The sequence below is a fragment of the Pholis gunnellus genome (assembly GCF_910591455.1).
Source record: "Pholis gunnellus genome assembly, chromosome: 9".
In the NCBI taxonomy this organism is placed as follows: Eukaryota; Metazoa; Chordata; class Actinopteri; order Perciformes; family Pholidae; genus Pholis; species Pholis gunnellus.
In genome coordinates, this window is record NC_136535.1 from 16,182,137 (window position 1) to 16,193,232 (window position 11,096).

Below are 11,096 nucleotides of genomic sequence, written 5' to 3' on the forward strand. Positions count from 1 at the left end.
CACCTGTCATACTCAAATACCGAAGTACTACTACAGCTATATGACAACCATATAAATACTGCGTCTCTGAACCCAACAAGGGAATATTTGCAAATCAGTGCAATTAATGAAACAAGGTATACGCTTTGGCCTTTTATCTACAAATCTGGTCACTGACACAAAAAAGACATGGTAATCCCCGCTGCCCCTGAACGTAACAGACATCATACACGTGAGTCTTGTTTACGTTCTAAGCTAAATTCTAGCGGAGCTTTAGTGAGCTTGAGCAGCCGAATACGGATACGATCCGACCCGACCGGGACTCTCTGGCTTAAAAAACAGCACTTGGAAGTACTTTGCTTCTTCTTCCGCCCAACTCTGAGAGGGCGAAGAGAATCCCAAAGTATATATATTTTTTTTTTGCCAAGGATTTCCAGTAATTGAGAATCAGAGCTTTGGCGCCACTTTACAACATTCATCTCAACGTTTCATGGACACAGCAATACTCTTACTCTACAACCAAACCAAAGCTAAAATCATGGAATCACTGAAGAAAGCGAGGAGGACAGAAGCAACAAGCTATGCGTGGAAGTGTCTATATTATTTATTTGTGAATAACAGTAGCTCTCAGAACACGCTGAATTCTGTGTAGGATGCTGCTACAGGCCCAATTTTATTTATTTCCCTGTTGGTCCCGTTTGCAGTGCTTGGAAATGTAACCCTCCAGTTGATACAGTTCTTCTATTTGTTACAAAAATGTAATAAATAAAAGATAATGTAGTAAATTCATCCGTTTTTTTAAATTATGAATCATTACAAATATGCAGTTTTTAAAAGAGCAGATAGTCACATTGAGAGAAAAAATAAATCGAATCGTGAGGTGCCTAGAGATTCCCTCTAGAATATTTGTAATGTAAATATTGAGCAGCTATAAATACCAGTGAATAAAACAGATGTGCTTTTCCAGAATAACCTCATGCCATAGCTTTGACTGTGCTGTTCTACACTGCAATCTTTCATGGTTTAAGTCACCTTTAGGTCTTCTGAATAGCCAAAATCTTGGCATTTAATCCATCGTGTTACCACATTCACAGCAAGGATAATGGAACAAAATAAATAATAAATAAATCACATGAACCATTTTGTAGCCTAAGACATGGAGATGGCTGAGGGGAGTTTCTTTGTCAAGCAAAGAGTGTTGAAAGGCAAAGACCCATCTGCACATTGGTGCCTCCAGGTCCTTCGGAGGAGCAGATAGTTTGTGTTCTGAGTCTATTTATATTAAATGCCAGCAGGGACGAGTCTCCTGACCCTGGTAAGAAACACAAACGCGCTTTTCATTGGCTATGTTCATAAAAATAGAGTCGTTGTGAGGATGCTACGCAATCACAGCATCTGACTGCAGTGCTGACAAAACAGCACACATCTAGGGGACAAATATTATTTATCTTTTTATAATATGTTGTTCCAAACCGCTAATATAACTGTTATGCTGTCGTTTGGTCGATGTCAAAGAGCAGGTCAATGGAAAGACAAAAACAAGGATAAACTGCCTCCTCTTGTTTTCTGTTCTTCTGACATTCAATGCCAAAAACATTTGTTCTGAAGGCACACATAGGCTAACCCACACGGCTACGCTTACGCCTAGCCTCGACACTAATCTGGCGTTTTAGAACCCCTAAAAAGGACGTTTGCTGATGCCAGTTTGCGATGCCAGGATTGCGTTTTAGTCTGGACGAGCCGAAACAGAGACCTTTGAAAACCCGTTTGCTACTTGTTTGGGTCTCAGTCGCAACGCGTCTTTCCCCAATTAGTATTGGTGTAACGGACCACGGTCGATCCGTGGTCGGTACTGATACCCCCTCATGAACCGTGGATTAATTATTCAGTTTAATTTTGACCACCGCAGTGTGAAATAAAGGTTTACAGACTATCATTTTCCACCAATATTCAGTAAAATATGCAATCAGGACATCAGCATTTATGCATTTCTAGTTGCCAATCTCTGATAATGTTACACTGTAAACAATCAATCCTGTTTTTAAACTGACTGGAGGAGAACAAAGGTTCTGTTCAGTTACACTATGATGCGTTCAGGCTCTGTTCAGTTAAAATGAGTATTGGTAAATTGTAACATTATGTGTACACATGTAATCTCGTAAAATGTAGTTTTGGTGAGAAACTTGAATAAATCCAGTTGTTTGAAGGAGATATATTTACAGCAATATAAAATCCGATCCGAACCGTGAGTTTTATGATCCGTTGCACCGCTACTAGTTAATTCACAGCACTATCAAGTGATCCAACATCAGCCTCGACTTCATTTTGTTAATTTCAACATGGCAAACGAACTACAAGCGTCGCTAACCTTGTTGCCTACGCTAACAGCTATTGTGCTGATAAATTCTGCATTTTATTATGCTACTACTGCCTACATGCGCAGAGGGGAAGCTAATATTTAAGCGCTTTGCAACAATTTCAGTATACAGCATGACCAGTGTATGTAAAAGCTCATGTGAAAGGCGTTTTCACGCGTGGTAATATGGACAAAGATCATTCCTCAGACTGTACTGAAGCGCTGGTCTGGAGGGAGATTGCCTGAATGCAATGGGAACTAAATCTGTTTGTTTGCTGCCTGATGTTAAAAAGGGTTGTGAAAAAGAAAGGAGAGGGCCCAATGAAACATTTAGCATGAATAGCAGACAGTGCACTGGTCACTGTTCCCATTACCCCCTCTGCTGTGTCGCCTGATTCAAAATGGGCCGCTGGGTTTTCAAGCTGGCTTCCCCTAAATGAGGCTGCCATTTAGAAAATAAGATCTGAGGGGCACTTCAGAGCCGACAAACTCAATGAGCACCAACCGAGCCAAGCGACATCTCCAACGGGAAGAATGCAACAGATGCTTGAATGTGACTCAAGTGGTGTGATGGTCCCACACTCGTTTCCTGTAAGCTATATGGGGGCCAGAGACTTGTGCAACAGAGGAGAAAAGAGGGGTAATGGAGTCCCCGGCAGCTTCCTCTGAATAGCAAATAGCATGAAAGATTAGCATTCCAATAGCTCTCGCCATACCAACAGACCCCTCCTACAGTGCTAATCTAAAAACACAGAAACATAGGGAGGAATGTTAAGAACCTTGTCATGTGAATCTCATTCAAAATAAACAGCATTTTCTCTGTTTAAGTCAGAGGCAAAAACATAAACCTCTTGACAAACCTCTTAAGTGGAAGGTTTTCTTAAGGACTAAAACTCAACGAGATCATATCATCTCCTTCTCATGACCTTGTATCTCACAATGAGTTACCTTAACTTTTTATCTCCCACCTCAGGGGTTAATTACAAAGCCCGCAGACTCAGCAGAGCCATATTACAAGTCCCTCATTATCACAGTCTCTCTCACTCTACACCACACAGCCCATGTGCAGATATCTCTTTGTCTGTATGCCACTTCAGTGCCTATGCCAGACAATTTTTTTAAGAAGAGCAGTGATTCTTCCTCGTGTGGTTTTCCTGTGAAATCACTCTGAGCAGTGAACACAGCGAACACACGTTTTTTTCCTTTATGTATAAAGCAGCACTAAGCTTAACCTAAAAGGTCACATAGGCCAATTGTGAAGACTTAACATTTTCAGCAGAAGGTAGTGGAGGATCAATACATTTGTACTGCAAGATCTCAGGGGAGCTCAGGAACCTTAAACCAGTCATTGATTCTTCTTGAAGAGTACCAAGGAGAGAGAAATAACAAAAATGTCCCTATCTAAACTGATTGTAGTAATCAATACACTTATGCTGGGAAGCAATGAAAATCACAATTAAAACAGGAATTTTAGGTATACAAAAATAGAATCGTTCATTGAACTCTTTCTTGCAAGAATAAGAAGAGGAGATCTAATGTTTCAAACGTGTTGAGGTGCCATTCCCATTCTGATAAAGCATGGCTGTAACAGAAAATTTTATTCTTGGGGTGCTCAGGTAATCTCACGCTTTAGGGTGCCAACCACAACCTGCAATAAACCCAGTTCATGTCTGGCATGGGACACTTTGTGCTTACCTTCTATGAAAAACATCTTCAAAAGCACCTAACATTGTTCATTCCTTCAAAGTTGCACAGTAACATCAGAAGAATGTGGTTGTACTGGACAGCTGTGAAAGTGAATCTAGTATGAAGTTGAAATTAAACATGTCTCATCCCATGATGCAACACATACACAACATTGAAACCACAATGTATTAATCCATACATTTTGAATCTGACATCTTCACAACTCAGCCACATGTGATGAAAGGTGTGTAGGCGACTTACAGTTCATCTCGTTGCCGTTGTGACAGCACCATGTTGACGAGGCAGAGTGGGCGGGGCTTAGGAAGGATCGGTTGGCAGTAGGTAAATCTAGTGCAGCTACTGCGCTCTCCTCAAGTCAGGAGATGAGCTGTGCTGGTCCAAGCAACACGGTCGAGGATGAGTTGCGTACTCCAATGGCGGCCAGTTGGTTTTGTCCAGACAACGATTGAGAGAAGGGGAACGCAGGAATCTGCCCCCCCCAACTGGCTGACTCCAGGGACCAGAAAAGAGCCTGCAGACCAGTCAGCAGCCAAGTCTACACTGCATCTGGAGAGGAGAGAGAGAGAGAAAGAGAGAGAGGAAAGTCAGCATTATGTATGCATGACAGATAACATGAAGAGTGGGTGGAGATGACAATATTTATAGGCCAGAGGAGTACTACAATGTCTGCACCAAAAATACTGAAGAACCTGTCAACAATGGAAAAAGTAAGGGAAGCACAAAATAATGTACGCTGTTATTTATAGGCAGAAAGACAATGTAACTCCCACAACAAAGCCCATCTATCAAACCACTCCTTCATTTGCTCTTCAGCTCCACTCCTATCTACCTTCATGATCTGTCTGTCACGTCACCAGTCTGGTCTAAGAGCTCTTGCAGCACATTCTTGTCTCAGTGATAACACAAGAGCTGACCCACATTCCCCGAGCAACGTACTTCTACTCCCAGGTTGCCAACGAAGAAAGAGAAAAAAAAAAAAAAAAAAAAACACAGGACACAGCCGAGCGGGCTCGAGTAACGGCTGTGCTCGTCCAATACCCCGAACCTATGGTCTCATTAGGAGAATGTTGTGATAGCTTTTATGAGGAGAAATTTCACACGTCAGCTTTTGCTGTAAAATCAGCTGTTCCTGGGATCACAAAGCTTTAGCCCACATTTCAATGCAGCTAACAATGTGATGAAGTCCCTTTTTTTTCCCACTGCATCGTGGTCTTGAAAAGCACTTTACCAAAGCAGGTACCCACTAGAATATTAACTGTGAGCAACAATAAGCCTCTTAGTCTACTGGGACCAGTCTGACAAAATCTCTGCCAAAACAGTAAACAAAAGGTACAAACAAAGCCAATTCACCTCCTTCTAGAGGCCTGCAACAAACTGACAAAACTACATCCAGGCACAGAGAGCCAGACACATGTACAGGAGACAATGTGTGTCAGGCGTGAGATGTGCTGCATGTGAAAGAAGCAGTGAATGAAACATTGATGTGTCTGGAGTAAGCATGCGGATTGGAAACACCCCAGGAAGCTGCAATTCAGGAAAATCCACACATTTTTCATTTCAGCTGATGATGCAGCAGTGACATTATAACAAGGGAAAATACCTCCTTTTATTTGCTGATAAGTACCACAGCAGCTTAGGGTTTTGCATATTCAAAACACGATGCCTGCTGATCAACCAAGTCTAATCAGATGAATTTATAAGCAACCGAACATAGCTAACAACTAAACTATGGACCCTGAACTCACCACACCACGCCTGATAGGTGACAGCAGTCCAAACGTCTGCTTAACTCGGACTATGTGTGGATTACGACGTGGAGGAGGTTTTTGGGCTGTTACTGTTTACTCTGCCATGCTTCAGGGTTACAGCAGTACAACACCACAATTAAGTCGACAGCACTGAAGCTAAAAATGACTGTCTTAAGATTCCCTAAACAAAACATCCGTTAATAGGCATGTGCCTTCAACATCAACCTGTAAAACTGCTGTGCTGTGTGAAATGAGGTCACCTACTATCTATATATATTTTGATACTTCCCTCTGTGCTGCTGGCAGCGGTCATCGCTGTGAGCATCCATTACTGTGTTAGGCTCCCCTCTCTGCAAATCTCATTTGTGGCTTCAGTATGGAGCAAAATGTTTGCACAATCACATAATCAGGCTAATTGGTTCAGCACAAAATGTGGTTGTGTCTCGTTGGAATGGGCCACAGTCGTGGTGCATCTATAAATGTGCCCACTGACGGTTAATAATGGTGATGGTCTTCCTCCCATTGATTCTCCTGTCATTGTGTAGCAGCAGGAACTGTACAATAAAGGGCCCCTTACTCTCTAATGGCGCTGACTGCTTTGAGAGATTTTGTTTAATTTCCTGTTGAGTCCTAACAGCTTATCTGTTGTTAAAATGCCATTTTAATGAATAATGGAAAACACCCCCGGTTTGTCAGTTTAAGAATGCAATAAGCAAGCGGCAGGTCTAAACTGTAATGAACCACACCCACTGCATCACTGTCTACGCACAGTCTGTTCTATGTTCTAGCGCATGAACTGGACTTACATTTCTAAAAAATGTGGACCACCAAACATAAGATTTCATTCAAAACACTCAAATCAAACCAAGGAAAACCAGCACTGAAGTTGAACACATTAGTAATCTGGTCAAACTGTTACATAGTCAGCAGTACAATATTACAATGTTGTATAATTTCACCTGCCAAGTATGATGGACAAAGTATGTGTACAATGTTTTGATAATCAACACTTCCATGTCTGAACAAAGGAACACACCCCTGAGGAATGTCGAGCCCAGTTTTCTGCTGGTGTCATTATGTCATCATTCTCTCTAAAAAGCAAAGCATCTCAAACAGCTGGAATCTGGACTGCCTTCATTTTCTGTCAATGACTTCACCTTCATATCACCTGTGTCCTGGGAATGTTACCATATCACCTTTCAACCTCTACCCAACGGCACTGAAATGCTGAATGTTCTGTTAATCATCGGCAGTTTCTGTGAATGGTTGTTCTTGGTAAAAGTACTCAGACACAAATTATCCAAAGAGCTTTATCACTAACCGAGTGAACATCTGGCTCAGCTTTCAATCTGCAGCCGTTGCAACCCGCAGGGTGCCCGTGTCAGTTATGTGGCTTGGTAACAATCGGCTAGCCTTACTAAACTATACAGCTAGTGTCCTATCCGTTGTGTTACCTGATGTAAGAGGCCTGATTGGTAGATCAGAATCCCCACATATGAGACTGAGCAGGCAGGAGGCTCACAGGAACAACAAATCAATCCCATACCAAAGCCAACCGGCATACAGTGGGAACAACCCAAAAAGACTAGTTAGCCTCCTTCATTTATATGTTTGAGTCAACTGTACAGTACAAGCAAAGTTCCATTTGGCAGCCATAAGATGCTTGTTCACGTTCTCCAGGATATTTACTTCATGCCAAGATGTTGCAGGTTTAAATTATTATAGCTCTGAATTTAGACTGGAGGTATGTGCTGAGTCAGTTACCGTTGCCAAATTGGCAAGTATGAAGCATGTTCACATCAAACCTTTCAACCCTCAAGGCTACTTTGCCAACCACTATAACTGGTTGCTAAAAATATATTCAACAGCAACTAGATGTTGACAGTCGTGTCTGACAATGTTGGCATGAACTGACGTTTCTTCACAATCCAAGTGGTCAATTATAGGTTGACGGGCAGTTGCTGCTGGAAACAGGTCAGTAATTGTCACTCAGCTCACTGGTGGACAACCTGTCTCTGATAGTTCAACCTCTGTGCTACTGTCAGCTCATGGAAGGAGGTTCAAATGGGAATCTATCTGCCCTTCAGCCCGCCACAATCAAAGATAAATAGACTCTCAAACCAATTGTTGACTGTTGACACAATATGGAGAGGAGACCTCCTCTGTAAAACTGTACATCTGCTCCTTTCAGACAATTCTTACTGCCGACACAGACTACCCCAATGACTTTTATAAGAAACAATGTACACAATCTGTGGCTGCCCTTTGCTTTACTCTTCAGTTGTTGAGCTGGCAACAAGTGTCAGCAGAGCAGCTCTTGCAATGGCCGAAGCTTCTACAATTGGTGTTGCATTGTTTTCATTGCTGGCAGCACTGAATAAAGACTGGCTGCCGGGATGCACTTACTCAAATCAACCTTTGATAAAACTAGGGACCGACCAAGAACGCTTTCAAGCAAACTGTACCAGAAATGAAGCATGTCTGTATTTCTAAAGAAAGAGCTGCTGTTCTCATATTAGCTCATGTTTCCAAGAAGTCAGACGAAGAAAAGAGTCTAGCAGCTCAAGTCCTATACAATTCCTGTGCACTGTAGTTTGAAATTTGAGCCATTTCAACAGTATGGTTAATCTGTAAATCTGGCTTTTCTGACAAGTGAAATATTATTCATCTTAATTATGTTTTGTACTCTTATTGTATCACATTTTCATTTAGAAAAAGACAACATATCAGGGTTAAATGCAGGGTTATTAGGTTGACAACATTGAAACTATGCTAAACTGAAAGGAAACCAAGAGTCCCTCCATTTCACTCAAAACAGGTGGCAAAATATTCCTCAGTGATTTTAAGAATAAAGCCAGCATCAGTGTAATCCAGTAAAATCAACTTAAATACTAATTTGTTTAAGGGATAGTTGTTAGCATATACCAAAAAAAACAAACAGCTGTTAAGATACTAGGTGCCAAAATAACTACAAGATGAAGTAAGGGATCACATCTTTAAGATGGGTGTATTTGATTCAGTTCAAAACCAGCCAGATTAAAAACACAGATGCTCTGACCTGAGACGTAAGCAGACAGTATATTTAAGTAGTTAAACACTGTTTTCAAGAATGGAAAAAAAAATAAATCAATATCCCATAATTCCAGTTAATCAGCTGCAACGCTGTCCATTCATGGGTGACAGGGAAAAATAAACCAGCCAACGACTCTTACTTAAACCAATGCTTTACATCCGATATCACGACAAGTTTGTCCACAATTTCGAGGAGGATTTGTTTGTCGGATTCCGTGTGAGTCACCACTGCGATGATTCGCATTCATCCCGGTGTAAGCACTCGGTCCGACAAATCCTGTCCCGATCACTCAACTATACAGCCACACAACGCGTGAGAAAACGTGCAAACAAGGCAGACACTTCAGTGCTGGGTAGATGCAATACATACAAACTCATCGCCTGAGATGTGCTCCACCCAGATTTTCTAACACGGTGCCAACAAACCGCATGAAGCAGACTAAGTCGCAGAGATGAGGAGCTTCAGCTGAGCATACCAGCACCAACAGCGAGTATCCACCAGTATGACAGCGAGTACACTCGGTAGCATGTCGTGTCAGAAAATCTGCAGCAGGGCTGTCTGATGTTCAATTATAATGTTGTTTTTTTTATATCGACAATTATACATCAAATATCACTTCACGCCCTCGCCAAATGCTAATATTGGGCACAGCAGTGACGTAAAGCTGCAACAACAAAATATCTACACGGTGATATATTTTAAAACGGTAAATTAGTGTAGTAGTATAGTTAGGTAATAGAGCTAGCTGCCAGCAGTGACTTCGTGTGGTCATGTTGTTGGTTGTCGAGGTTTTCAACAGGCTGTACTACTAACTATGCTAATTACTGATTATTACGAACTTGGCATGGAAGCCAGATGCAGCTGTCATTTACGACATGTCTCCTCACTGTGGTCACTTACGGTAGCTTGACGTTAACTATGCCCTGTTATCGTTAACTAACGTTAATATTAGCTAAAGTAAACGTTAACTCAGTTATCGTTAGCTAAAGTTAACGATAACTCTGTTACCATTAGCTAATGTTAGCGTTAACTCTGTTATCGTTAGCTAATGTTAGCTAAAGTTAACGTTAACTCTGTTATCGTTAGCTAATATCAGCTAAAGTTAACGTTAACTATGTTATCGTTAGCTAAAGTTAACGTTAGCCGAGTTAGCCTCCCGACGATGCAGTCCCAAAGTTAGCTCGTACATTCACTCTAACGAACACTCACGAGCTCGTACTATGCCTTCAAGTTCAATTAACTCATACCGTTGCTGACCATGACCGACTTGAATGACAGTTAAGTCCAAAACATTGCTTATCTGGACACAAGGATGAACTGACAAGGTACCTGCTGTTCCAGTCCTAGCGGCCTATCCGCCATTTTGAGACATAAAAAGGAGGTGCACACATTACAGCCACATCGTCATTTTCTCCACCTAAAAGCCTGATTCCTTCGAGCCCTGACCGGCTTCGCTATTGAAAACCACTTGAACTCACCCTATTGTTTCTGCCCGTGAATATCCTCAACCGTCTTTAACGGTAACACGACCCGACAGGGCGTGAAATCTCCGCTCCAAAATAAGATCTTGTGATGTGGAGGTAAACTGTGCCCGTCTTGTCTCTCCGCTTGTTTTTTCGTTGGCTGCTGCATTCGCCTTCAGCACGAGAGCGCGCATGAAGCTCGCGTTCACAGTCTGGCGGGAGCGCGCACGCCCTTGATAGCAGGAGAAAATCCCTTTGGTTGCTTTATACGTTTTTTGACTTTTAACTCTTACACGACTTCTCGGCATCCGTACATGTAGAATAGCAGAAATGTATTTATATATACGAATAATTGAAGCGTTGTATGAGTCATTAAGAGACTTGCTATTGTTAAATCTAATATATCGCTATATATATATGCAGAAATATGACAAATTACACTATGTTGAATGTAACTAGGACTAGTACTGTACTGTACTTTTCAGGTATATTACTTGATACTTCCACGCCACTATATAACATAATGCACTTTTTTACTCCACTGCGTTTATATGACAGGTATAGCCACTTTGCTAATTAGTAATTTACATATAAAACATGTCATCAGCCTATACAATATTGATTAAACTAATATATAACTGACCGTTTATAGTAGGAAGCTGCTAAACATCTTCGTCTCAGCCAGCAAAAATAAAATCATACTGCTTACACGGTAATGCATCAGTAATAACACAAAACTACAGACATGACCCATTCTGCCATCTAATGAG

The 11,096-nt window shown here is 41.5% G+C and overlaps 1 protein-coding gene across 1 annotated transcript in view; it reads right to left on the minus strand.

The window, feature by feature from the left end:
- pafah1b1a (platelet-activating factor acetylhydrolase 1b, regulatory subunit 1a) overlaps nucleotides 1-10,481 on the minus strand; it is a 28,709-nt gene extending 18,228 nt beyond the window's left edge. Inside the window, exons 1-2 of the mRNA XM_079165961.1 lie at nucleotides 10,342-10,481; nucleotides 4,283-4,588 (exon numbers count right to left, since the gene is read on the minus strand). Coding sequence (XP_079022087.1) covers nucleotides 4,283-4,314 — 32 coding nt within the window. The 5' untranslated portion in view covers nucleotides 4,315-4,588; nucleotides 10,342-10,481. The remainder of the gene's footprint in view (nucleotides 1-4,282; nucleotides 4,589-10,341) is intronic.
- Between the last annotated feature and the right edge of the window lie 615 nt (nucleotides 10,482-11,096).